At 40.5% G+C, this 27,841-nt stretch overlaps 2 protein-coding genes across 5 annotated transcripts in view; one reads left to right on the top strand and one right to left on the bottom strand.

The window, feature by feature from the left end:
- The window catches only part of LOC136055817 (dehydrogenase/reductase SDR family member 7-like), a 173,176-nt gene that overhangs the window by 29,274 nt on the left and 116,061 nt on the right, over window positions 1-27,841 (bottom strand). The window lies entirely within an intron of this gene.
- On the top strand, window positions 170-26,789 carry PPM1A (protein phosphatase, Mg2+/Mn2+ dependent 1A). 4 transcript variants are annotated; one of them, XM_065747663.1, is made up of 6 exons: window positions 170-517; window positions 13,290-14,141; window positions 15,767-15,884; window positions 20,773-20,881; window positions 22,946-23,003; window positions 24,789-26,789. In XM_065747663.1, the coding sequence occupies exons 2-6, from the start codon at window positions 13,308-13,310 to the stop codon at window positions 24,816-24,818; spliced, it is 1,149 nt and encodes a 382-aa protein (XP_065603735.1). In that variant the 5' UTR covers window positions 170-517; window positions 13,290-13,307; the 3' UTR covers window positions 24,819-26,789. The 4 variants fall into 4 exon arrangements, with proteins under 4 accessions (XP_065603735.1, XP_065603719.1, XP_065603737.1 ...); XM_065747647.1 differs by having other exon boundaries at window positions 24,717-24,797; XM_065747656.1 differs by lacking the exon at window positions 170-517 and adding an exon at window positions 10,027-10,087 and having other exon boundaries at window positions 24,717-24,797.

Genomic DNA, 27,841 nt, shown 5'->3' with positions numbered 1-27,841 from the left:
AGCGCCCCGCGCATGCTCAGTGCGGCCGCGCGGGTCGCACACGCAGGGTGATGTAATACCTCCCTGCCCCCATCTTCGCAGCTCTAACATCCGGGCACTGCGCGCGCGTTCCCGCCTCCCCCTCCCCGCTCCGCCGCGCTCTCGGCGCCTGCGCAGAAGAGAGGAGGAGGAGGAGGCGGTGGCGGCGGCGCAGTGCGTGCGCGAGCGCGGCGGGTGACGCTCCGCGGCTCTGCGCGAGTGGGCGCGGGGCACGGGAGAGCGGGGGGGGGCGGCGGCGGCGGCGGCGGCCGAGCGGTCCGGAGCAGGAGGCGAGATGAGCGCTGGGCTCCCCCTGGGCAGCGAGCCGCCCTCGGCAGCCGCTGCCTGTGAATGAACTGAGGCGAGGCCGCCCCCACCTTCCTCATCGTCCTCCTCCCCCGTTCTCCCCTCCGCGGCCCGCCCGCCCTCACCCGCCGCCGGGAGCGCGGCCGCGCCTCGCCGCCGCAGACCGTACCATCCCCGCCGCGGCCCGGAGGAGGTAAGTGGCGCGGGGCCGGGCTGGGGGGGGGGCACGTCCGGACGGGGAGGGCCCTGAGGCGCCATCCCGGGTAAGGGAGGGGGCGACCCGCGGCCGCTGAGGGCGGGTACGGGGCTGGGCGGGGGGCAGAGGCGGCGGCATGGCGCAGGTAGTGGCGCGCTGCCCTCCTCCCCCCTCCCTGGGCCGCTTCGGAGTTCATTTAATAATGGCTATAAACAGCCTCCTCCTCTCCTATCGCCACCCAAACGCTCGAGGCACGGAGCTGGGAGGGGAATAGAGAGAGAGGGAAAAAAAAAAAAAAAAGAAGCGCATCTATTTATAAAGCACCCCACCCTAGAGAGGGTCGGAGCATCGGGCGCTCCCCGAGCAGCGCCGTGATGCGGCGGGCGGGTTCCCCTCGGCAGCGCCTTTCGGGCGTTTTGAAGTTTGAGGGTGGTTCGTTTCGCCGCCTTTGGAAACGACGTCGTTGTGAGCAAAGGTTGCGCCGCGGGGTCGGAGGTGCAGCCACCGCCGCTCCGAGTGCTGCGGTGCTACGAAGCTCCGCTTCCGAGCCGCAGCCGGCCCTTTTGTCACGAAGGTTTTGCCTTGCCTTGGTCGGACGGCGGCACGGGGCTGGCTCGTCGTTTCAGAACCAATGTCGTAGGCATCTCTTATTTATCTCCGTGTTTGTTTCGTACACGTTGAAATGTTTCAGTGCTGTGCCACGGGTATGGCAAAATCCGGGTGTTGCAAAACCACCTAGCACTCGTGAGGAACTTATTTTTGCACTGTACCTTTTGTCAGATGAGGAAATGGTGGTTGTGTGGTCACCGTAAGGCCGTCTGTGTCACACTGAAGAATTATTTTCCTCCTTTTAAGCAGATGGCAGTCTTAGATGAAGTCCTGTGAGCAGTAGTCTTGAGATCTGTTCTCTTCAGTGGTAGGTGATTTTCCATAGATCGTGATGGATAGCGTCACAATGAGTAGAGTCGTCTGGTAAAGTCTAACCCTTGTGATTCTAGGAACTTACCTTCCAGATGGGATCAGAGTGACTGTTTGCTGACTCTGCGTATACTGCTTCAGTGTCCAGGTGGCTGCTGAATGATTCGTGAAGCCCCAGTGAAGTTAAAGATAATTGCCAGGCTCAGGACCCTGTGCGAGTCACCAAATTAACAGGAATTAATTGTGCAAGTTCTACCCACATTTCTTCTCTGACAGCTTTTCTTTTGATACTATTCGTAGGTTTTCTATGAATAAGATCAGAGACAGGGAAGGGGTGGGGGGAAAACAGGGGTCAAGGAAGTTGTACTCTTTCCCTGTGTGATCAGAGGAGAGGTACTGAAGAACAGTTCTGATAGGTGTGCCAGCATTTTTCACCAGGGCAGGGAGAGCTGCTCCCAGAGCTTTTCCCTCCAGTCCTGTCTTCCTGGGCATATGTTTTGTACATGTCACTGCTCTAAAAGTAAAAGTCTTGCTGATGCATTATGCCATTTACTAATGTTTTCCTCACAGTTGTATTTATCTGATAAAACCCTCTGATAACTGTAGCTTGTACTGGAGTGAGCATGTCTGTGCTCTCACTCTCTTCAGATAGAGCTTTATTTTTCTAGCTGGTAGCCCTGGCCTAGCTCTGCTTTAGTCCTTTAGTAGTCTCCTGGTAAACATTTCCCCTTGAGGTGTGGTAGAAAACTGTACCTGTTTTCCAAGTACTTACTTAGCTGTCTGTAGCTGAGCTTGAGATACTTTGTTGGGAACGAGGAGGAGAGATGGAAGTGCCAAAGGAATGGCGAAGTTTGCAGGTCTAAACAAGCAGAGCTCACTTGGTGCAACTTGATTCAAAGCAGAATACAAAAAAGCCTTTTCTATAAAATCAAGCTGGTTGTTTCTTATCTGGAGTGCAGTTTATATGGTGAAGTTGAGTCACTCTTGCTGAGAGAGCATTTTAAGAACTGTCGTTAAAAAGCTTAGATATTTAACTTTGGCACAGTGTAATTTGCAAACTTATGTAACTGGTATGGTTTTGAATGCAGCTGTCAATAAGAGATCTTATTGCACTCTTCCCTTCCTAGTGGAACTAGGAATATAAAGGAGCTACTTTCAGTAAATGACCTAAATAAGTAATTTAAGAATAGCATATTTCTTACTGAGATACCAACTTTGATATTGGCTTTATTTTCACATGCTCTGATTGTAATGTAAAAATATTAGCCATTAGCCAAAGCCAGTGTAAAATTACATATACGTAATTACAAGTTATTTACAGACAAGTTTTGGAATGGGAAATACTGCAAAATAACCGTATTCGTTTTGTCTTTGCAGACCTGCAACTCATTTTAGTAAGACTTGAATAATGTTGTTTGAAGTCAAGACAACTGCAGCTTAGCAGAGCTGCACCTGAGCTATACAACATGCCTTGTTACTGTTGAGTGATTGTTGCTCCTCTTTTCTCTTAAACCATCTCTTTTTTTCTTCAAAAGTTGGTGAGCCTATATAATCCGTAGCTCATCTTAAATGATTAAACCTGTGGTCAAGTTTATTCTTTTGAAAATTAAGCTAATTCTGAATGTTGCTTAGTTGTTGGGTTCTTAACTGGTGTTGTTTGTGTGGTCGTGTGATTTTCAGTAAAAAATAGTAGGATAAGAAGTGAACTTCTGAAATTTGAGTATGTTTAGTTACAGCGTTCTTCACTGTATGACAAATTGCAAACTACAAACTATAGAGAAAAATGTGATGGGAAAAAAAACTGTTGCTAGAATGTTTAGAAAGTCCGGTTTATGTACTGAAAGTTTAAGAGCCACTGCATTAAAAAAAGCTGTTCAGGAAGAACTCGTGTGTTTGAGCCACAGTGTGGTATGGATTTGTAGGGGCAGTGTTATCTCCTTCAGGCTTCTTTTTTTGCTCCCTTTCCTGTTTGTGCAGGAACAACTTCATACTTATTAAGACTTAAAACTGTTAGAATAAATCATTTAAATCTTATAGAAAGAGTATTTAGCCCAAGAAAGTTGTGATTGGGATAGGAGAACGGGTGAGATAGCATGCTAGCTGAGGGAGTGCACTCATTTTGGTTCCTGGATAGAGGTGGTGTCCTGCTGAGTGCTGTACTGCTAGGACTCTGCTCTGAGGTCTGCCTTCTGTACTCCTGTTTGCCAGGCAGTGCTCTTGTTAAGCTGTGTACTAAGTTAAAGATATGTCAAGTCTCTGTTTTTCTATTTCTTTGTGTGTTTAGACTGAACAGGCCTTTGTTTAACTGGGTGTTTAATTTTTTTGTTGTTGTTTTCACATACCAGTAAAATTAACGAATGGTTATTTCAGCTTGCTACCAGAGTCTGCAGAACAAAACGTGTTTATAAATATATCAAACAGTTGCTCAGCTTTTTTTTAACAGCTCTTCTAGAAAGGTGTTCATATGTGACCAAAGCAACAGAATAAACACTTCCTCTGTCTATAAATCATACCACTGAAGTAGTCTTATACTGTTTAGAGTTGTAAACTTTAGGGCTTGATATTACCAAAAGAGCATCTTAGGACTGATAGAAAGGAAAAACAAAGCTGGCTAATCAGGTTTCAGTATTGAAATTTGGAGAAATGTTATAAGTTTGCACATGGAGGAGAAAATATGTTAACTTTTCGATTGCTAACACCACAGTTCTTGGTTCAGGTAAGAATGTTTTAGTGGTCTTAAAAAAAAAAAAAAAAAAGCCTTAAATCTTCTGGTAGAATCACTTGTAAGCCAAGGAAACTCAAGTATAATGTGACTGTTCTGATAGCTGCAGTTTAAATAAAGCAAAGCACTTAAATGTGCTTACACTGATAGGCAGTGTGCAGCTGAATTATGTGGGACTGCTTAGATGTGTGATGTAACTCTCATACTTATGTGTCTTACTGGATTGTGACCCAGGGGATGAAATGTGCTTTCATGTTTGGGTCTCAACTGTGATTTGAAAGATTTTCTGTAGCTATGCTTAGCGTTTGTACTGTCGTCTGTATTCCTGGTGTGGAATTTGAACAGTAATTTGAATTCTCCTTGGCTGTGTATTGTGCCTGTTTGTGCATAACACTCAGCTGGTTTTAGATTAAGGGAATACTCTAAAATTCAGCAGCCACGGGAGCTGTGTAATCTGTGCCTAAGCTGTTCATGTTTGGAGATGATTATAAGTTCACCAGTTGTCTGCTAAGTTATGTAAAAGTAATCTTTAGGAAGGGATTCAGAATACAGAGAAACGTGGGCAGGTAAGTACTAAAATGTAAAACATTGCACGAAGGGAGGATCAGTTTCTACCAGTAAATGACTTTCTTGTTTTACTAATCAAATATAGTAAGTGTTTGGGCAGACCCTTCTTACAGATCCAGTACAGCCTCTGTCTGTGAAGAGCTGTTCTGAGGCTGTCAGGTCAGGGCCTGAGCCTGGGGAGTGCTGGTGTTCACAGCACTGAAACTTCTGAAGAGCAGGTGAATTCCACAGCGTCCTGGTTCGGTGTCGGGGTGTTCTGAACTGCCCTGAGCTCTGGTTTGGACTCAGGAGAGCACCATCTCTCTGCCTTATTCATCACGGGCAGCCCTGTTAGCCCTGCCTGTGCTGACAATGCCAGGAGTGAGCTCAGTGGGTTGCTGGGCTCAGAGGAAAACCTTCTGTCCTGGAAGTTCTTGTCTGCGTGGAAAGGCTAAAAATGACTTTTATTTTAAATGGAGGGTGGGGGGCTAAGATCTTTATTCTAGCAGTGATTTGCCATCCTCTGAATGAGAGAAGAATGCTGGGGATGTGAGGGCAAAATGGCTTTGTAAAATAAAAGCTCTCTGTGTGTGCAGATGACAAGCTCCAGCTTTTCCTAAGCTTTGAGGATTTGACTTCCAGGTCTCAAAGTGCTTCTGGCATCGTTTAGATGTAATTTCCTTGCAAGCAAAGCCAGGTTTCAGCTGTGCACTTCAGAACATTTCCTATTTTATTCCCATTTTATTCTCATGCAGAGTTGCAGGTTTTAAGTCTCGCATGCTGCTTTTTGTGTTCCCTCACCAGAGCAGTGGTAGTGCTGCTGTGATGAGAGCCGGAAATATTTTCTCACAAAACTTAAGAGACCTGTAGCTGGTGAGTTGTTTTGTGATATTGAGTACTTGGCTAAGCAGGAAAATGTGGCCCTCATGGAGACATGTGATCACGAGGTGAGTACCCATTGTGCACAACTCGATGCACAAGGGCTGAAAATTCAGATGTTGTAACGATTCAATGCGTTTGGTTTTTTCTTTGTGCTGTGTACAGCAGTAATGGTGCAGTGTCCGTTGTGGTGAAGGTATCAGCTAAGCAGGGGAGCAGCATCCACAGGAGACAAATGGTGGGGTCCTGTGGGAGTTTGTCTGCACTTTTACATAACCACAACTGGCAGCACTGAGTGACACTAACTGTAAAAACGTGCTGGTTTCCTGAGTAGGAAACTGTTTCATGGTGTGTGTGTGTAGCTTTGTTTCTCTGCGTTTCGGGAGTGCTTCGATTAGTGCATTTGGTGTTGTGTTGTTTTAGAAGTTGTTAGCCTCCCTTTGTTTTTAGAGCCACAGTGAGAGGACCTTTTTCCTGGTTTATTTTAGCACCTTAGCTAAAACACTGGGTGTAGGGGAAATAAGAAAAGAGCACAACCACAGATTTGCAGCTGCTTGGCTTTACTGCGACCAGCTTAGAAGAACCTGAGCAGTCCTGGTGGTTCTGAGCAGCTGTTCTGGTCTCTAGAGTTGGCTACCCAAGAATTTTGCTTTGCTCTTTTGGGTAAATGGTGGCATGGCCTGAACTCAAACCCTCTGGTTGTTCTGAATAGGGTTTGCTGAAGTTGATGAAAACAAATGCTGTTTTGTTTTGTTTTCTTTCTGACTCAGAAATAGCAGTGAAATCAGTGTGGTTCTTCCACTAAAGAAAACATTCCTCTATAAATCTTCAATATATCTTTCTGCAAATGACAAGTACTGTTTAGTTGGTAATGCTAGCAGGGAGCAAAGATGCTGAGGCTTCAAGCTGTGACTGATGGAAAGAGTGAAGCTTAAAGAACGGTTTCATTCAGCTGTTACTTGAAGTACATTCGGATCTGTTGAGTTCTGGCAGTGGGCTATTTTGGGCTCACAATGTATGGGAATGGGGTAACATTCCTAATGGTGGTGGTAGGTGACATTAGTGATGCTCCGTTGGGATTGTAAATACTGGAGAAATTAAAAGAGTTCAGCTTGTATGACAGCATGACTATTATTCTGCTCGTTGTCCTTTTCCCCCCAGCTCCCCTGTACGTGTTTCGGTTCCCGTGGAGCTGCAGTGCTGTGTGGTTCTGTTGCTGAAACCACATAACACTGTGTGCTCTTCCTGAGAAATCTTTGATTGGACTGCAATTACTTTCACTGTTTAGCTTTGCTCTTTCAAAAACTTTGGATCTTGCTGCATCTCATTGATTGCTGTATAAAATGAAGAGGGGCTTTTCTTCCTCCTGACTTCTGTCTCACATAATGTTGCTTCCTTGGATCTCGCAGTTCCTTTCTACAGTGCTTTCCTCAATGGGGCTTTGAATTTTGGCTGTAGTCTGCAGGAGTTTGCGCACTGTTAACAAAGCGTTTGTTTAATCTCTGTGCCTTAAATGGGTGCCTTTTGTTTATCTTCCAACGCTTTTCTTTAAAAAGAAGCCTTTGAAAAATGAAGTATAACTAAAAAGGTGCTGCAGCTAAACAACATACGGGGGAGGTGTTTGCTGCTTATTAATGTTTTCAAGCAGGAACCTTGGGTTTTCATTCCTCTCCTGCTGTTCAGACAGCAGCCTATGAATTTATGCAAGTACTCTGAAAATCAATGAAGTTGTTCTGCAAATGCCATTTTGGTTGTCTACACAGTTTTTCATAGCAGTTGGGCTGCTCGTACTTTGATAATGCTGCCTCATGCTTTTTTTTCTTTTAATGTTCTTCTATCTCTGTTTTGTAGCACAAAAGAATTCTCTCTGGGCCAAGAAATATTCCCTTAATTGTGTTTTGAGGGTGCTGGTTGTGCTGGGATCTTAATGATGCAAGTTGCATCTCCTCTCAAAATCGATGTAGTGATTTTTCTGCTCCCAGCAGTGGTCCAGGTGGTAGTTATTCTCTTCAGCAACTGACCATAGAGAAAAATAACTCCATAAAGAAATCTGGAGGCTATGTCACTCTTTCATAATTTCTGCAGAAGTGGTTATTAAGGTAAACTGTTTTTTTTTTTTGTTTTGTTTTCTCCACATTCAGAACTTTTCAGAAAGCCAGTACATACAACTTCTGGGGGAATTTGGGCTTCGGCCAGCATACGTGCATAGTAGAGCAGCTCCTGGTTGAACCTTGGAACAGGTTCCATGGTCTGGAGAAAAGGTAGATAGCAGCAGAAGATGATGTTTGGTATGGGGGAGAGGAGTACATCTCCTTGCCTGTTAAGGCCTGTTTCTCAGGAGTTCGGCTTTTGTCTTTCCTTTTTGTCACATGTACCTTTCTAACTGTCTGCCTTCTCCTGCTCAGCTTTTCCACCATATGCCATCACATAGCGACAACATCTGTCCTAAAACAAATTAATCATTAATGATCTTAACTCAGTGGGAAGCTTCCTCTCACGTATTTCTATTTGCAGTTATTTTACCAGAATTTAACACTGTCTACAGTTTCATCTCTGAGAAGAGATATTCTGGTGGGGAAATAGTGTTGCTCGTTGTTTATTGAAATGACTCTATTTCTCTGTTTAATTTCTTGTCCTGCTTCTTTTTCAGAGACAATTCACGTCTCTGAATTGGCCATCTATTCCTACATTTGAAAGTACACATTCAGAAAGATCAGCTCAGATTTTCAGTGCTTTATTGATGTTGGTGAGCCGTGAATGCCAGAAATTCATCGTACGGCCTGCGATAGTTCTGAAATAGTTTCATTGGCATAAAGCTTTTTCGTGACTTCATTCAGCCCATGACTGTGGTGTAATTATGTCTCCTCATCCACGCGTTCTGTTTTATTTTAGTCATTCTTCTGATCCTCTGACATGTTATTTGGTAACGTTAATTGATTTGGTGCATCCAGTATGTACTCGTTTTTCATTCAGCAGGAGCTAACTTGGGAAATGCTTCCATGTTTGCACGATGGCGTGCTGACTGGTTACTGCATCCTGCCTGCTCAGGGCACAGGAGAAGTGCCAGAGATCAGGTTGGAGCTGAAAGGATCGAATGCCCCTCTTCTGTTCAATAGCAGTATGTATAATTTGGTGACTTTTTCTATGTCCTTTCTGTGTAGCTTAAGTAAAGATTGTAATCTTTGTGTGCTCATTCCAGCATACAGGGCATAATGTCACTTAGAGAATTGTTCCAGGAAATTGTAGTATGGGGACACTTCTTGGCTTAGTTAGAACAAATAGCTCCAGCCTCAGTGTGGTTCATTTAAGCAGCTTATCCTAGTGGAAGAAATACAATTCAAACATTGTTTTAAAAGGATTATTAAATCATATATTGTTAAAGTACAAATTTCAGGTGGTGAGGTAGTGGCTTTTCTTGAATAAGATGCTCCAGTCAGTGTTCTTTGGAAAAATTAGTGCTTTTACAGGGATACGTGGAGTTACATTAACTGTTAACAATTTGAGACATCTTCATTTGAGTCCTCAAGGAAATAAGGGTAGGTAAAATTTATTTTCACGTGTATCAGGAGACAATATAGTTGTGCTGACTGAATAGTATAATTTGAGGGACAAATGAAGGGGCAGAGCGATTTCATGCATTCCAGTGATGTAACTGTGGTTGTCCATGGATGTCCATGGTCTGGTATACTAATTACCCTCCTTTTCTTTGCCACTCTGTTCTCCAATTGCATCTGTTTTCAAAGGTTTTAGCTGCTGACTCTTTGGCATGCTCCATTCATTATTTCAGATTTGTTTCCAATGCTTTTTGGTGCTCTTGTGTTTTATCCAAGGTTTTGTTACTTGTGTTATTTCTTTTCTCTAGGCCTGTACAGTCCTCCTGCTTTTCTGTCTGCACACTGTGGCTTGAGTTTTTCAAGCATTTGCAATGGAGGCTGTCCTTCAGTCTGACCTCTACAAAGTCAGCATTTCAGAAGTCACGCTTTGGATGCTGTCACAAATGCATATGGATACGTCTGTGTATTCATATTTATGCAGAGAATCTGTCCTCAGACAAAATATTTTATCTGATCTGTTTTGTCAGAAGCTTGTCTAATTATTCTTGGGAGCTAAAATCTAGGAACTTTGGCTGCAGAAAACTTTTTCCTTTAAGGGGAACTGATGGAAGTCGTAGACAGTGAGGCAATGAACCAGAAGTTGATTTAAGTTAAAAATGGAGTTTGGTCAACCATTAGCAATGCCTGATGGTATTTCATGTACCTCTTCAGAAGAGAGCTTTGTGCCTCATGTTTTTACAAGTCACTCTGCTGTAGTACCTGTTCAGAATCATCCTCAGCTAAGAAAAAAACATGAGCATTGTATGTTTTCCTGTAGGTGCATCAGTAAGATTCAGGATTGAAGTGCATTTTCTCTCCCCTTTGGCTTTAGTAGAGTTAGGAAGGCCATCTGGCTCAGCTCTCTGTGCTGGTCAGCCATTGTGAGAGTCAAGGACTCGAGAGCAGAGGGTAGGTTTGTGTCTCACTGTCAAGCTCTAATTTCCTACTGTTGCTTGTTGATCACAGAACTGCAGCTGGTTTAAGAAGAGTGGGGGTAATGGTTTAAGAAAAGAAGAGCTCCTGTTAATTACAATGACTGAAGATATGTAGAAGACTCAGTTGAGCCACTTTTGCTGCTTTATGGCAAATCATGCACACAGTCTGTTCCAGGTCTGACTTCTCTGTCTTTCATGTTACATAACAAAGTCATGCTGCAACTTGGCTGCTTGCTCTGCTATAAGTTAATCTGATTTGCATATGGAGTTACATGTGCTTAATTAAGGTGTCATTCCAACTCTAAGCAGTACAGTGCTCAAGATTCTGCATGGAAGAATGTATAGGAGAGTGGTGATTCAGGTAGGCAGTGATGTGTGAAAGCTGTCTCTGTGTCTACAGACTCAAAAACAGGGCTGAAAGGCTATTATTTTAGTAGGAAGGGGCCGCAGCTTTCTTACATCACTCTTGGTGTTTTACCCCTTTTTAAACTTAAAAAAAAAAACAGTGCTTCAGGTTGTAGCCACATATTGATGATATTAAGCTGATGTTCTCCCAGAATTTCCATTCTAGTCCAGAAAAATTAGATGCTTGGTGTATTCATTCTACCTGATAAACTGTACTTTCAAAATCCTTGTTATATCTGAAGAGAAAGTCTGGCCTGCATGCCAAGAGGTGCAGGCTGGTGGTGGGGTTGGAAAAAACAATTAGCTAGAGGATGGCAAAGAATGTGACTGCAGCCTTCTCAAAAGGGGAATCTTCATACCATGGGCTCTGAATAATTTCTTAAGTAAAAGTTAGACAACAGCGTTGTGGTTATCCTGCCTGCTTGTATTCACATCTCTGGTGGGTAGCTCACATCCCTGAAGAAATGTGTCAGCATCTCACCTACAAGGCTTAATTTAGGAGAAATTTAGCATCCGCTCATGCTTTGCCTCCTGGGGAGGGGTAAGGCATCTTGATTTTGAATGAAGAGTTGGGCTTGCGTGTTTTTAAAGTGTTCTAGCAGTGTCTGTGAGTTACTGAACTGCATATGATGTGTCTGGAGGTACTTCTGATTGTGGTTTAGATGACAGAGTGATGAACAGCTTACAAAGTGCAGCTCTAAAAGTTGTTTACTTACTAATGCAAGAGGTGAGAAGGAAATTTGCTTTTCCTAGTCTAAGCTAATAGTGCTTGTGGTCCATTTAACTGTATCCTCTTCTTTTTTGTTTGGTTGTTTCTTAAACACAGTAATAAAAATTGTAGAATACTTCACAAAATGTGTTACATGCTTGGTGCTTTTTACTTTTTGAGCTCTAAATTAAGGAGAGTGACTCGAATTCTGTTTTGATTTCTTCTACAATAGAACAAATATTATGCATTAGTTCAAATTTTGCTGCTGACACTGAGTAAGAAGTATGTTCTGTGAAATAATTCCCTTTTTGCTTTGTGGTGGCATTCAGTAATTATTTTGATCACACTGACTTTGTTAGAGCTGTATGGCAAGGTAAAAATGCGTAAGTCATGATTTTTCCTAGCAGTTGCAGTAATGAGTACTTGTGCATGTGCTTAGGGTACAAGACCAATATACAGCCTATTTTGTTGGCTGGTTATGGTTTGCATGAGCATTATGTTGTGTTCACTTGATCCATCCGTACAGTTGAGTTGTGTGCCTTTTGGTTTTGTGCACATGACTAAAAAGTGTGCATCCAGTGCCTGTGCCTCGTACTGCAGTCATTGCTGTGATGAGAGCAAATGTAAGCATCTCTTGATTGCTGTTATTAACGTATGCTATATGATAGTTTGTTGGGAGAGACGTGCTGAAAGGCTTTGTTAGATATGTACTTTAATATATAGCTGGGTTTTTGTTAGAATAATAATGTTACCAAAAATGTTATCACATTGGAAACCAATCAGATATATTTAACATACACATTAAAACCTGAAATCCCTGGAAAAGTAACCTCTGTAAGCGCAGCAGTTTAGCTGGGGCCTTGGGTGAAATCTTGCTCTGGTGCTTGACTCACAGTTGATTTCTGTCTGGCATGTTTGGATTGAACATCTTGTGCTGCTGTTCCCTTACCTGGTGTTGTATAACAGCTATTGGCACTCCTTGGTGCTTGCTGAATTCACAAGTATGTAAAACATGTGACCCATTTTATGTAATTTTTTTTAAATATCTGATATATGCACAAATAAACTGATGTGGATTAGAAGGGTGGGTTGGATGTGGGTGTGAGAGCCATGAAGATCAACTAGTCAGTTTACGCTGCCTGCAAATGTAATTCTTCATCTCTTGAGCGTGAATATTTGCTGCATCACATCCCAATGATGGGAGGAGGATAGGGTGGTGACCACTGTGTTGCCATCTGCAAGCCCTGGCACTGTGGGCCCTTGATGGACAGCAGAGCTTGTGCCGGAATTGGAGGGTGGACTCAGGGATCTCTAGAGGTCCCTTCCAACCCTGGAGCTCTGTGATTCTGGGTGCAGTTCATTGGTCTGCCCTGAAAACAAATGAAGAATGAATTGACAGTATATGTGGGTTTATTTCCAAACAGGTTTCTTTAAACTTGTCAGGGTTAGTTCTGTTTCACGAAAGCATGAACGTGTTGAGGTTTTAAGTAAATCTGCTGCAATGACAACTGAGAAGCTTACTGTGTGGTTTAACTGAAAATGTAAGGATGAACTTTTATGAGATGGCTGGGCCATGCTAATGCCTTGCTGCTGCCTAAAGGAACAGCTGCTTCTTCCTTCTGTGTCTTGCTCCTAGTTATCCAGAATGCCAGAGTCTGCACTAAAAACAGTGGCAAACATCTTCAACCTTTCAGACCACTTTACCTGCTGTAACCAAATGAAATTAAAACCTTTCCACCCAGCATAAAACTTAATAGTTTTCCTTTCATTTTCACACCACCATCATAAAACCAGAAATTGAGGAGGACTTTGTGGCCTGGCAGTAGGGACCTAGGCAGTGCTGCTGTTCTGGAAGCATTGATCTGTTTCAGTGGTGCAGTAATAACAGGGAACATTGCTTCTCAGACGTGTGACAGTCTTCCTAACAGTGTTATACATACTGGTACCAGAGGCTCTTATCAGATTCATTACTGATAATGGAATGTAAGTTTCTAGTAGTGTTATTGCTATTTATTTCTCAAGTTCTAGATCATGTTAATAACCCTTTTATCTTTCTTTTTAGACCTGAAGGAAAGTCATCATGGGAGCATTTTTAGACAAGCCAAAGATGGAGAAGCATAATGCCCAAGGGCAAGGGAATGGACTTCGTTATGGTCTGAGCAGCATGCAAGGCTGGCGAGTTGAAATGGAGGATGCACATACAGCTGTGATTGGTTTGCCAAATGGACTTGATGGATGGTCGTTTTTTGCTGTGTATGATGGGCACGCTGGATCACAGGTTGCCAAGTACTGCTGTGAGCATTTATTAGATCACATCACAAGCAACCAGGATTTTAAAGGGCCAGATGGGCCACCATCTGTGGAAAGTGTAAAGAGTGGCATCAGAACAGGTTTTCTGCAAATTGATGAACACATGAGAGTCATCTCTGAGAAGAAACATGGCGCAGACAGAAGTGGGTCAACAGCTGTGGGTGTCATGATTTCTCCCCAGCATACGTACTTCATCAACTGTGGAGACTCAAGAGGTTTACTTTGTAGAAACAGGAAGGTGCACTTCTTCACGCAGGATCACAAACCGAGCAACCCGCTGGAGAAGGAGCGTATTCAGAATGCAGGAGGCTCTGTCATGATTCAGCGTGTGAATGGCTCCCTTGCTGTTTCAAGGGCACTTGGGGACTTTGATTACAAATGTGTCCATGGGAAAGGTCCTACAGAACAGCTTGTCTCACCGGAGCCTGAAGTTTATGAAATCGAGAGATCAGAAGAAGATGATCAGTTCATCATACTGGCTTGCGATGGTATCTGGGATGTTATGGGAAATGAAGAGCTCTGTGACTTTGTAAGATCCAGACTGGAAGTCACTGATGACCTTGAGAAAGTTTGCAATGAGATAGTTGACACCTGCTTGTACAAGGTAGCAAGACTTGAGGGGAGAAGTTGGTGTTTTCACTATTAGATGTTTATAAACAAGTTAATGTTTTGATTACACTCTTTTGTTAATATAATAAATAATGACCACAATTACTGGAGAAATGGATTTCTGGGTACCTTTGAAGAGTTTAAGATCACGTATGGATATGTTGTGATACCTGAGAAACTAGAAGTGTACGGGGACCGTAACTGTCCTTTTCTGGTTCACAACATACTTTACAAAACCATAGCTGTTTAATCAGAGTAGAAAATATGCCTTCCCTTCCTCTCCTGACCACATAGTAACATTACTGCCATAATCGTGTCAAGATGAATACAGAGTGATTCAACTCTGACTTCATGTCTTATAGTTGGAAATTTTGTCTTGACTGTATGAAGATCTGACTTCCTGAATCAGGTTTTGTCTGGTTTAATTACTGTACTTCTCATTCAGTGTTGTCATTTGGCTGTTTTGTTTAACAAATCTCTGCAATTTTCTGCACGGTGGCTTTCCACCTTGTTTTAATAAACTGTAGGATGGCATGCTTAAGAGACTTGAAATGTTTAATTTCATAACTTATCACTTAGTTCTCTAAAGGCAGGCTGTAAGTCATAGTGTAAAATACACAGGTTTTCGTATACTAACGAGGCAAGACTGTATATCAGCTCATGCCACGTGGCTAACAAGGTCATTGTTTGCCTTTTGGAAAAAAGAAATTTGCTTTCCAGCACTGTGGAGGATTGATGAAGCATATGTTTTTGTTTATGGTTTTATCAGTTAGTCTTGAAAACAAATGCCATGGAATGAACACTGTCTTATGGATGCTGTAAATTCTTCAGTAGCCAGCTGCCAGCACCTTCTCCTATATCCATAGATGCTTGTTTTACTTGCTTGTTTTTGATCTCACTGACTTCAGTGCATTTACTTGCTGGTGTTAAGCATGGGTGCATGTTTGTAGACAAGAGCATAGGAGTACTGAAAACAAACTAAACAGTAAATTTTCTAAAGTAGAATGTGTTTGTATTTAAGTGTTTTGATTATTAGGACTGTACTTACTCAGAATTCTGAAGGTTTCCATTTCAAAGAATGCTTTTGTAAAGGCCAGGGCCCTTTCCAGCTGGTCTTTTAATAGATACTCTCACCTGTATTTTCTCTTCCTTTATATAAAGGAAAAAAGCAAACCTTAATCACTAGCGGTGTTCTTAGGCCAAAGTGCTGTCTGTCTTCAACTTCCTGTGTACTGCTTTTAAGCAGTAAAGGATTTCTTTACTGATTAAATATTTCATCTGTTTTCTTGAAATGATTGGGAAGTACTTAAAACAAGAGGAAACCCAACTTTGTCATTGTGCGATCACTTATTAGTGGTATCATTTTAAAAACACAGTGGGCTGTCTGTAATTGATGCCAGGCAGTCTTCATAGCATGAAAGTGGGGAGAAATAACTGTGTCTTAAAGGCAGCTTTTACTGAATGAACAACTGGAATTCTGGAAGAGAAAGAAAAAGCCAAGGCTAATAAGTCTGTGTTCTCAATTCTGCAGTTGAACTTCTGAGTGTTTATGTGTAAAATGATGTGGTTTCAGTCTGATGTGCACGTGTTCTCAAATCTTTTTTCTTCTTTTTCCACCAGGGAAGTCGGGACAACATGAGTGTGATATTGATCTGTTTTCCGAATGCACCAAAGGTATCAGCAGAGGCGGTGAAAAGAGAGGCAGAGTTGGACAAGTACCTGGAAAGCAGAGTAGAAGGTGGATCATTTAAAAAAAAATAAGTAACTTGGTTTCTAAACAGACCCCTTGGCCCCTTCCCTTTGCAGCAACTAAACTTAATGCATAAGAGCTTTTTAATAGACCGTCAAGTGCCGTTGGCCATCTAGTGTACATCTCTGAAAAAGGCACTCTTGCAGTCCTGCTGTATGACCTGACAGAATTCTGCCATGCAAGTGCAGTAGTCCGTCGCCCTGAAAAATCCTTCAGGATGACAGAGAATTTTCATTGGCGCTCATGAGTTGTTCTTCATGAGTCCATTGACAGCAATAACTTCAGGCCAGTAAATCACTGTTCCTTTTCCATGGAATTAAATGATATAGAATGTCTTGCCAAGTGTCTGTGAAGATGGTAATTTGCATATATTCTTCTATGTAGTTCTATCTGCAGATTGGCCATAAAAAATTCATCACGCGATCACAGCTTGATTACTGTTATGTTTAAGGCACCTTCTGACGTGTACCTCCGAATAAATATGCGTCAGAAGTTTGCTAGAATTAATCTTTAAGGCAAAATCTTGGAGCGTATCCTGGATAACAACCTCAGAGTTTTGTTTTAATTTGTTTTTCTGGATGATTTAAACTTTGAGTTGAAACTGCAAGTCATAGGTGTTTTGGATCACCTTAACTCAAGGTGATATTTGAAATCAGTTTAATTTCAGAGATTTCTGATTAAAGCTGGATTTTATTGTGCCTTTTGATATTTGAAGATGAACACAGCTTGGGTTTTGTTTCTGAAACGTAAGATGCTGTATGCATTGTTCACATAGGCTGAGTCTATTTTTTAAGTGAGCTCTTCTGGACCTATATGTTACCAGTCTGCTTATGTGTATAGTCTGCAAGACTCCTTAAGAGTACACACAGCACAACATGCAGAGTACTTACCAATGATGTTATCAGTGATTAGTATGTTATAGGAATAATTGTGCACTTTTTTCCTCCTGAACTTGCACAAAGGTAACAGAAAGTGCAGCTCCATAAGTTTCACAAAGGACTTGTCTACATGGGTTCACAAGTTAACATGAAGTTCAAAGCACTTACTGTTGGTGTTAAGTGCTCCTTAAGGAAGGAATTGCCTTTTCAGAGACCTTGTCCCCAAGGTCATGGCAAACCACAGCTGTTCTGCCTCTGAACAAATATTCAGATAGACCATTTCTCTGATTTAATCCAACTTTTTCCTAATAGGAGAAGCTGGTGCTCATCAAGCTGTAGTGTGGGTTTATTTGACCATGTTGCAGGAATGCTACATGTATGGTAGGACTGCATGAGTTAAGTGTCAGATGGCTTTCTCCATTTCAGAGCAGTGAGTGGCAGGCATTTGAAGAGCTTACTATGTAGGCCCACTCACAGAACTGCTGAAGAGCAAGTATGCTGTGAAGTCACACGTTAGTTTACAGCATGCTAACTCTTTCTAATCTGGGCAAGTATTGCCTTCACACCTTAGCTGTTTTGTCTTAGTTCAGACAAACCCGTGACACGGAATATGAAGGGATCTTCAAGTTACGGCTCCATCTTCATCTAGCACCATCTACCCCTTAGAATATTAACAGTGGGAAAAGTGAGCATTTTGTACAGACCCCTCAGTAAGGGAAGAACCTCACACTGGATCTGCACGTGGTTGTGGTACATACATTGAATTTGGCTGCCAATTCTTTCTGTTTATACGAATAGAAAGTTTCAGGAATGAGTGAAGCGTCAAACTTGAATAGAAGCAAACAGATTCTGTATGTAGTTACAAAGCACTTTAGTAGTAATTTAATGACAGTTTGCCTGAGCTACTTGAGGAAACAAATTGTACTTCCCCTGAAGGGTCTTCGCTTCGTTTTAGTGTTGTCCTCAATCTTCTGTCTCTCGTTGTGCAAAAATTATTATTTAAACTTACAAGTAGGTAGTGAACACTATTCAATCCTATACTGATTTATTTCAGCTGTAGACAGAACTTCCCCTTTCAGCTCTCATTTAGGAGGAAAGTTGAAAGGCTGAACTTAAGCACAACTTCAAGAACAGGTGACAGATGTTACGTTTAAGTTGATAACTCGTGCAATTAGCTTGTTTCTTGCTGTAAATGGATCCTACAGGGTTGGCTAGTAAAGTAGGACTGCTACACTATCTGAAATGTTCAACACTACAGCAACTGTTTTTCATGTTAAAGAAAGATGCTTTAGGAATGGTATTACTTGACTTTAAAAGCCTAACCTCTAGGTTAAGGAAATTGAAGATGTAAATACTACTTCTAGAATTCTCTTACTAATTTGTAATATCTATTTAAAAGTAAAATTCATTAAAATGAAAGCCTGGTGAAAACACATATAGTATATTTTAATGCACTCCAGTATTCAGTGTAGTCTTAACAGCTAATGAGATTTGATTTTTGCTAATGTGTGTTCTTCCTAGTCATATTCTAGCCTAGAACATATTATACTGTTAAGAAGTAGTACAAGTTTTATGACCAAATGGGGCTTTTTACTGATGGTCCCTTTGAACAAGAGAGAGCTTAGAGTCAGCAGATCTTTAAGGTATTTTCCAGATGATTCTGTGAACAAGCAGAGACTATTCAGATTTAAAGAAAAAAAAAAAAAGCCTTCTAATTTCTGTGCCACCATCAATCTCATTGTGTTTGTGATCCAGATTTGTAGCTACAATAGCAATGGAAGAGGAGGCAAGTGTGGAGAAGTCTTCTTCCCGTTACTTGCAGTAAATAAGCGTTGCTCCAAAAATGTTATGTGATCTTCCCTGTAGAAATAATCAGTCATTCCAAAATGCATTGCTATTATTTGCACTAATATGTGAGTTATTCATGTGTTGACTTTAAAATGACACTTGTCTAACCTTTCTGTTCTCAGTTTTGCATATAAATGTTCAGTAAAAGATAATCGTAGCGATATTTATATCTATCTAGACATAAATAATTTTCAGTTAGCTGTTATATGTTCCCTCCCATGTTTTCACAACATTGCAAATCTGAATTTTCTTAATTGTTGTGTGGAATTCCCATTCAGAAAATGAAATAAGCAGATATGTTTTGAATCCTTCTATTTGTAGGGTTATAAGTACATTCTTCCTGTGCTTGATGCCATGAAAATGTTTAGAAGGTTTTAAAGTAAATTGAATAGGTGTGGGGCTCGTAAGATGTATTGCAAGAAAGTAATTCCAATAAATTAACACAGCTAGCAGACCGACTCCATTTTGTGTCATCAGTGTTCATTCAGTCTGTATCTTTAGTTATATTGAAATATAAATGTATTCATTTAGTGGAGACTGTATGTTACATGTACTGCAGTTACAGGTTGTGATACTGTGTAGTATAGGTAAACTACAAAGTCCTTATTTTTGTACAGCAGAACTCTAGCTCTAGCACAATGTAGAATATACTAGATGTTCAAAATTGCACAATAAAGAAACTTGGCAAACCAAATCTGAGATCTTGCTTCTTATTCAGATTTACGAGCTTTAGATTACTTCCTCAATGTTAGATGGTAAAACGAATTTTGGCCATAGATTTTCTTGAGAAAACTGCAAGTTTCTGAGGTATCTGGTGTGTGGTGTCATATATCTAAAATGTAGCTTCTTATTTGACCAGGTTAAAGCTTTGTGTTACAGTCTGATGCTGGTTGAGGACTAGGCAGTGCTTCTGTTGTACCTAGCAAATAATTTGCATAATCTGCCTGCAAAATAAAGCTGATTCTTTCTGTAAACATGCATAGCCCTGAAAAACTACTGCATGCACAAGAATCATTTACTATTTATCTGATCTATTCTACTAAAAAGGATGGGGTATGTTTTGGTTTTAAGCTTCAGTGTGCCATATCTCACTGATTAAATTACAGAGTGGAAACTTGGTATGCTATCTGCAATTATCTTCTACAGTAAAAAAGTGAATGCTAAAGTATTTATTTCAAAAAATGGTACTGATGAATTCCTGCTGCTCTTCAAGTTGTATCAATACTTAATTACCTGAGGAATAATGTGTGTATGTATAGACATACCTATTGTGTATGGGCTGCAGTATTCACTTGAAGATCAATAATGCTGAGTCTTAATAATTCTTCTCATTTTCTAAGCTTGCATTTACAAACTGCAGAGATGCACTGTGGAAAAAATAGCTTGTTCTTTAAATTTATTAAAATTCCTATAGAAAGAGAATCTTTTTGGAGGTGATATAGAGAAATCTCTTGTGATTTCGATCGTGCTTAGTGCTTTAAAAAGGAAATTAGACCTAAGAATAAAACAGTGCAAGGGCTCTCCACCCAGAAGCTGGAGGAGCTCAGCTTTAAATAACTGCCCAGTCGTCACGTATTCCCTGAGCTGAGTGAAGGCTTGAGCTGTCTCTTAGCTCCAATGTCCTGGCTTTTAATTTGTACGTGATAGTTCCTAACGTTTGCATGTTGCAGTGGTGTGGTAAGGTACAGGTGTTGGCTTATACACTTGCAGCCATGTGTACATGTAGTGGGGGTCATTTTAATTTTATCTGACGATGAACTCCATTTCTTGAAAATACTGTTGCTTTTTATGATGGTGATAATCGTTAATCTTCTGTTGCAGTGATAAAGCTGATGTTAATCTTTGCTTCGTGCCTAACGCATTTTTTTGGAAGATGAAATAATGCTGTAGCAGGAAAGCCATTAGACTTGTAATAGTTAGCTGTGTATTTCTGAAATGGGTGTGCATGTTAACAGCTAGCAGGATCTCTTATGTCGGGTCCATCATGGGTCTGTTATGGAACCAAGTTAACGCTTACCATGTTGAGTATGGTCTGTCATTTATTTCTTATGTTAACAGAAGTTAAGCTGCCTTTTTATAAAACTGAGTATTTCAATCTTTTAAAGTTAAATTTGGACTGCACTTACAAAAAAAGTACTTCTGATTCCCAGAGATCATAAAGAAGCAGGGTGAAGGAGTGCCAGACTTAGTCCACGTGATGCGTACGTTAGCAACTGAGAGCATCCCAAACCTCCCGCCAGGGGGTGAATTGGCAAGCAAGTGAGTTCACATCAGTGTAAATGTGTTTTTATTATTATTATTTAAATCAAAACTTAACTGTAAGGCCACTCTTAAAAGTATGGGGAGGGAGGAAGGGCACAGGACGAACACGATCTGTTCTTCGATTCTTATTACTGAATTGTTCTGAATGAAAAGGGGAAGTGCAAGAACAGAGTTAACTGTGAATCAGTGTTAAAATTAAATGTCAAAATGTAGTTTTGAGAAAGACCAAGGGTTGTTTTTTTTTTAAGGGTGGCCTGAGTGTCTCTGTTTTTTGTAATTAATTGGGTTTCTCTGGGTGGGACGTGGTTTGAAGGTACAAAAATAATGCACTACCTTTAGTAGCTACTTGGATTTATGGTTCTGTTCTTCAAAAAGTTTTATGTATATGATGTTTTGCTTGGCAGCTTTCTTTTCTTGTCTGTAGCTAAGGCAGTGTGGTAATTGCTTAAAGTTTTGCTTATGCATCTCTCTGCTCTTGGTCAGACACAAAACCAGGATAGAAGTCTATCAGAACATAAAGTAGAAGTTTAAATAGGCTGATTTTGTACTTGAAATCTCAGTGCTGGTGCTTATGTGATGTTAAATTGACGTTCAGCAGTTAAGTAAGTGCACTTAAGCTTTTTTCCACAGCGAGTGCTTTTTGGTTCAGAATGTCATTCTTGAACTTGTACTGTGTACATTGGGCACATGTGATGTGGACAGTTTATTTTCCATACTTCAGTTTGTAACTTTTGTGTTGTTACATAGGAACTTGAAGTCTGGAGGCACGTAGAGGAATAAATGATAACTGGGCTGTTAGCATGACTTCTACATAACAAAATTCTTCTTTTATGATGTAGGAAAAAAGAGATGGCTATTATATATAAATAGTAGGATCTATTTAGGATGTGTTACAGTCATCTTGAAGCACTGATGAGTCAGTTACTCATAAAAGATGGCATACAAGTTGTTCATCAAGCTCAACTGGCCAGCAGTAGCATTGTGGTTGTGAGGCTTTAGTAATGTTATCTCGAATAGTAATTGACAGAAGTATGGATTTAATTGTATTTTAGTGTAACTTGAAGCGGTACTGACAATTTAGAAAGGAGACAGTGCTTTTCAAGAAACTTGGCTTTATTTAGAATCAGCGATACCCATCTCTGAAAGATGAGAACAGGTTTGTTTGTATGTGCTTTGTACTTTGGGAATAATTGCTTGCTTTTATTTCTTTAAATTTGGCCTCTTCTTCCATGCTCTGTGATCATTCACTAGATTCTCTGATGTTTATGCTGCTATGTGATAGTACCCAACTTTTCAGTGTTACAGGAAGATTATAAAGGCTGCCATCTGCTTTTTTTATTATTTTTTGCTTCAAATGCACTCTTTTGTGTTTCCCCTGCATGTATTCATGAGCAGTTAAGAAGTGACTTTGAGGTTGTATCCGAGTTGTAGTGTGCTATTTTTGTCATGCTTGATTGTGCAAATTAGGGTATCTGGAAGAAAATTGCTTTTAATTTCTAATCTGTGATTCCTCTCCTTTCCCTGCTTCCCTTCCAAAACTCTCCTCTTATGTGCTGGGTAAGGCAGAGGCTTCCATGTCCTTCACCTTCCCTTTTTTTTTTTACATCACTTTTCTTGAAAGCCTCTTCTTTAAGCCCTCTGGAAGTGTGAGAATATATGTAGTGCTGCAGTGTTCAGTGGGCACACAAATGGCCATGGCATTCAACTTGTATCAGGTTCTCCGATTTTCCCCCCTCCCCCCTTTTTTTTTTTTTTTTGCCTTTGAGAGACTTATCTCCAAATGAAACAGCCTCATCTGAATGTTTGGTTGTGCTCTTCTATTGAATGCAAAGTGCTTATTCAGCTTTCTTTTTCTTGAACTGGAGGGTGTTAAAGGATTGGGATAACTGTGGTCAGTGTTTAATGGCACTTAGTCCTAAGTTGCAGTGAACTTGGTTCTGGGAATGTAAAACCTTTACAAGTTTGCATTTTAAATTCCAGTTTTTGCCCAAGGAGTTTGACTTAAAAGATAACCTTACGATGTTACATTTGTCTTTCTGTTGTTTTTTATTTTTGATCTAGACGGAGTGTAATTGAAGCTGTTTATAACAGACTGAACCCCTACAGGAATGATGATACTGTAAGTATCTCTTCTCTTGCATCCTTTCCTCCCACCCCAGCAGTAAAGAAACGTTTCCTGTTCTTTCAAAAAAAAAAAGTGCCTTTGTGTTTGTTTTCCGATGTATTCTCCTGGTTGTAGTCTCAGGACTCCAGCATGAGTCACTCATTGGTGTTGGAGTTCCCTGATTTGTGTCTTGCAGACTTGGTGAGGGGTGATTGGTAACTGAGTGCTGCTGTTTGGCAGTTCTCTCAGTACCTTTAGCCTAACAACGCTTTAATGCTAGCTGAAAAAGGATGCTTTACGTTCAGAATACTTCTGCATAAGTTACTGTTCCACAATGGAGCGGTAAACATCTTCATTTTGTGATGTTGTTGGCAAGTAGGATACAGGAATTTGCATACTGAATAGCTGGCATGCAGCTCCTGCATTTTTACTCACTGCTGCCTTTATTCTGCATCCTTAGCCTTGGAACAAGCATAACCATTTTAGTCTTTCATATAATGGTTCTCCTTTGCTACTTCTGGTTTTGAAGAAAAATCTGGGGGTGGTACTCTTGCAAGGAGTAATTTTAGTGATCTTGCTTTTGTGCTACACCTCCATGCCAACTGTTCTTTTTGGTTTGTAATGAATTCTGTGTGCAGATTTGAATGAAGGTTGCAGAAATTTAATGCTAAGAAGTTGTCATATGTGGCATTGCTAAAGATTTAACCTTTTCCCTTTCAAAGGAATCAGTAAGGCAGTACTTTCAAAGAGTAGTAGTACTCCTGTCTCCTGCAGTCTCAGTAACGATAGGGATGTGCATCTGTAGGAGTACCAGCTGAGACTGTTGTTAAAGCCCATCGTGTCTCTTTGCTATTTATGGGAAGATAGTATGTAATGCTGCAGCAGCCCCGAAGTGCTGCTGTACGTAAGCAGTTTGCTCTGCTGGCAGTGCTACTGATTTAACTGTTGGTTGAGCTAGCAAGCTGTGGCCATACTTCCTAGTTGTGTTATCATAGGTACCCAACTCAGTGGAACGGATGAGGCAGTTAGATGGAGCCAAATGTAGAACAACCTACGTGAGGGGAAAGGAAAAAGTTTGAATGTTTCTGTTTATCAGCTATACAAAACCCTCTGTTGTATGGGGACCCAAATGGACCGCGTTTAAGGGTTACTCAGATACTGGATGCATGGATGTAATGGCACGCCGCATAGCCATGCTGTAATGATTTGGAGCCTGCTGTGTCTTTGATTCCAATTCTGTATTACGGAATCCATTTTCTCCTTGCAGTTTTATTACGATTCAAAATTAAGATTCTAGCAGTTACTGAAACTACACTTCTCTAATCTTAAATTATAAGAAGTAAAATTGATCTGAATTACAATAATGTTTGTTGATGATTGTCTTTCTATGCAGTGAGGAAGGATTGAAACATCAGAAGGTGGTAATAATAATAGCAAAAAGCACAAGGGATGTCCTGGGCTTTTAATGTACCTGTGTAGTAAACTTATGCATTTGCATTACTTCAAACAATTCTGGGAATGGGTGTGAATATTATTCTTGTGATATTATTGTCAGGATTGGTAAGCATTTGAGAAAACACTTGATCAGATTTTGAAATGCTCGCTACTTAGTGCTTTGTTAATTAAGTATACGTGTTTTCTAGATGCCTCTTGAATGTTGTTTCTGCTACTTCTGAAAGGAGAAAGAAAACAAGCTCCTAAAATGATTCAAGCTTTTTCCCTTTTCAGTCTGGATTATCCAGAAACTGCTGTAACTGTGGGCACTCCAGACTTTAAAGGGCTCCTTCTTTTTTCTTTAAGGATTCTGCCTCAACTGATGATATGTGGTAAAACTGCTCACCTAGCTGTGGAGTTCACGTTTCATTCTTCAGATGGAAGTGCAGCCCAACCTCAGTGGCCCTTCTTAACATCCATCCTCAATTTTAATTAAAGAAGGGAGTATGATGTGTTGGTGAGAGTGACTGCAGCAGAAAACGACAGCAGTGTGACATCTAGCCCAGGAACTGATCTTTTTTTGTAAAACAGACTTCAGTAAACGTGATTTCAAACCATAATCCATGTTGTAAATCAGACTCCAGCAATTTATGTTGTATGATTTTGTTTTTTTTGTAAAGTGCAATTGTGTTTGTACAAAATGCTCATATTTAATTATGAACTGCTTTAAATCACTACAAAGTTTAGAAAAAATGTTTGACTTGTGTGATGCAACAATATATATCCCTTTAAATTCATGTTGTGGTTTTGGATTGAGAGGAGCAGCAGCCTAGCCAGCTAGGTGCTCAAGAGGTGCACAAAACTGTAGAGATAACATTTTTTTCTTCTACGAAAGCTGATCTTGTGGGCAGCTTTCCCAAAATTACAGTATATGAATTTGCTTGGCAATGGAAAAAACAATGGAGAGAGTAGTGCACATTCTTCAACAAGTGGATCTTGTTTTCTCAGAGGTACTCCTGCTCTCACATTGAGTTGAAGGGAGTTCTGATTTCGACTTCAGTGGGAGTTAAATCATGCCCTATTAATAGTATCATGTGTTCATAAGCATATGAACCTCGAGATTAGAATGCCTCAATTCTCTGCACCTCTTTTCATTAACCCTTACCTGAAAGTACGAATCACTGAGCACAAACAGGCAGCTTCCTACATACTGTAGGAGTCTGCAGCATTTTTACAATCTTAATCGGCTGGATCTGCTGCTGTTCCAAGTAAAATACTTTGAATTCCATTTTATCAATAAAGCTTGGTTTAACAAACAAGAAATTTATCCATAAATGTGTAATTCCTTTGTTTCCTGCCTTTTAAAATGTCAGTGCCATTGTAAATGATCTTTTACACGTGGAAGAATATTTTTATTAATTGGTAGCCCATCTTTAAAATGGGAAGAGTTTTGATTATTGCCCAAGACATAGCCATATGCTAGAGGGTGAAGTGGGATTTATCTGTGACCCTATTTTTTACAAGTATGGATTTTTTCCAGGCTTTTTTTCCCTCCCTGCTGAAGATGTGCGTTGGTTTGAATTTGCTTACTGTTTGATAAAAATACATTTGTCAAAGCCTGACAATCTTTTAACATTTTATGATGTGTGATTTTAATTGACCCACTTACTTAGAACGAGAGACTAGTGGTTAAACAGTACTTGTGATTAGAGACATAGCATGTTGATAATATGTTTGTTGTTTAAAATTCTAATTTAAAATTTCATAAGATAACAAACTAATTTGATCTGAGGATAGCTTTCTCCCATTGAACATGCAAAATTAAGTTTTAAAGTCAGATGTATTTGCAAAACTGCTGTTTTGTGCACCTCGTATTGTCTTTTTGGTTGAGAATATTGTATTTAATACGTAGTTTTTTAGTTGGCAGATTCCCCAAAAGGAAAGTCAGTAAAACAAGTAGATTGTAATGTTTACTGCAGTTAAACAGAAGCAAAACTTGGTGTATAATTATTTTGATAGGAAAACGTAGTACAATGCATTTTGCTATGTGTCTTTCCCTAACTTTGAGATATACATATTTGTACATATATAGCCTTAAAACTAATGCAGGGTTAGGGAACACTGAACAGTGAAAAAGTAACTTATAGTGTCTTGGAACTAAGCATAGTACATACCAGCAAACTTTTCTTTTTATCCCTCTTGTCTGTGTGGGGTGCTTAAAACGTAACTTCATTGTAATCAGTTTGTAATCTGTTGGAGCATGGATGAAGAAAACATAAGCACTATTTGTATTTATAAATTTCTAGCAATTTTTGCTTAAAGAACCAGTTCCTTCCCTACCTATGAATAAATGCTTAAAATGTCTAATTTTGTTGTAGAGTGCAAACCTGTAATAGTGTTAAGTTATAGCTTCACAGGCACCTAATTAACAGGCATATTTAATGATACATGGCGGATTAGTGCAAGAAGCTAAACGCTGTTTAGGACTAGGCAGACACGGTTCTGTCCCTTTTCATTTTGACTCAAGTTTAGTTTTGGAAACTGCAAAACCTTGAACTGGGCTGTGGAGACCTTTTCAGTTTTAAACTTTTAAAAATCGGAAGCGAAACTGTGTTGTGTAAAGCCATAATTCACAATCACTTAAACTGTCTCTGACAAATTCGTATAGTTGAAGCCTCCTCCTACGAGGCCTCCTAAACGTTAGGAAGGACGTAGTTCTGCTGTTGTGACGGGTGCTGTAGGGCAGTGGCAGAAAGCCCGTTTCAGGCCTTTCTCCCTCCCACCTACCTTCAGCATCTGATGAGGTCAGAGCACTGAATCTATTATGTATGCATAAGCACTGCCATTTTAGATACAGACTTTGATTACAGAATACACTAATTATATAAAGCATCCTAGGAAAGAGGCAAGCTGTACTTTTCACTGCTCTGAAAAGAAAAAGGCACTTTTGCACGTTTGTGCATCTCCTTCTTGCACCAGAAACTTTTCTTTTTTAATGCTAAAAACATTAGCACCTCAGGGGCAAGGCAGCAATTAATTATATTTTCTTTTGAAGTATTGTGTGCTATTTATTTCCCTCATGGAAGAAGATTCCTGTGTGACAAAAATGAAAATTGTGTGATGTTCAAAGATGTATTTTGAAATACATGTTCAAATAGGTTGGTCCCAGTTTGCTGTTTGTAAAGCTACCTGGCTGCGTGTGCCGTGCGACTTCGTTTTCCTGCTGCGTTTCACAGCTTCACTGCCTTCGGTTTCTGTGAGTTTTGTTACGGTCAGATTAAATGTTTCACTGGTCATTCTGGGAAAATACCTGTACTGCTTTGTAGACGACTGTTTCAAATAACAATTCTCACTAATTCAGCATTGAAATATGTTCAAGACAGAAGCTTCTAAAATGTGTTTTAAAGCCAGTGTTGGAT

This window comes from Cyrtonyx montezumae, unplaced genomic scaffold (genome assembly GCF_038088225.1).
Source record: "Cyrtonyx montezumae isolate F1298 unplaced genomic scaffold, pur_monq_1.0 scaffold_10, whole genome shotgun sequence".
NCBI classification, from domain to species: domain Eukaryota; kingdom Metazoa; phylum Chordata; class Aves; order Galliformes; family Odontophoridae; genus Cyrtonyx; species Cyrtonyx montezumae.
Note: the sequence above shows the minus strand (reverse complement) of the source record. Positions and strands in the feature narration are given on the sequence as shown.

Coding starts and splice junctions, on each gene's coding strand:
- PPM1A (XM_065747647.1), top strand. CDS start 13,308: ATGGGAGCATTTTTAGACAAGCCAAAGATGGAGAAGCATAATGCCCAA. Junction 15,885..20,772: donor CCTGGAAAGCAGAGTAGAAG/GTGGATCATTTA, acceptor TCTGATTCCCAG/AGATCATAAAGAAGCAGGGT. Junction 20,882..22,945: donor GGGGGTGAATTGGCAAGCAA/GTGAGTTCACAT, acceptor TTTTTGATCTAG/ACGGAGTGTAATTGAAGCTG.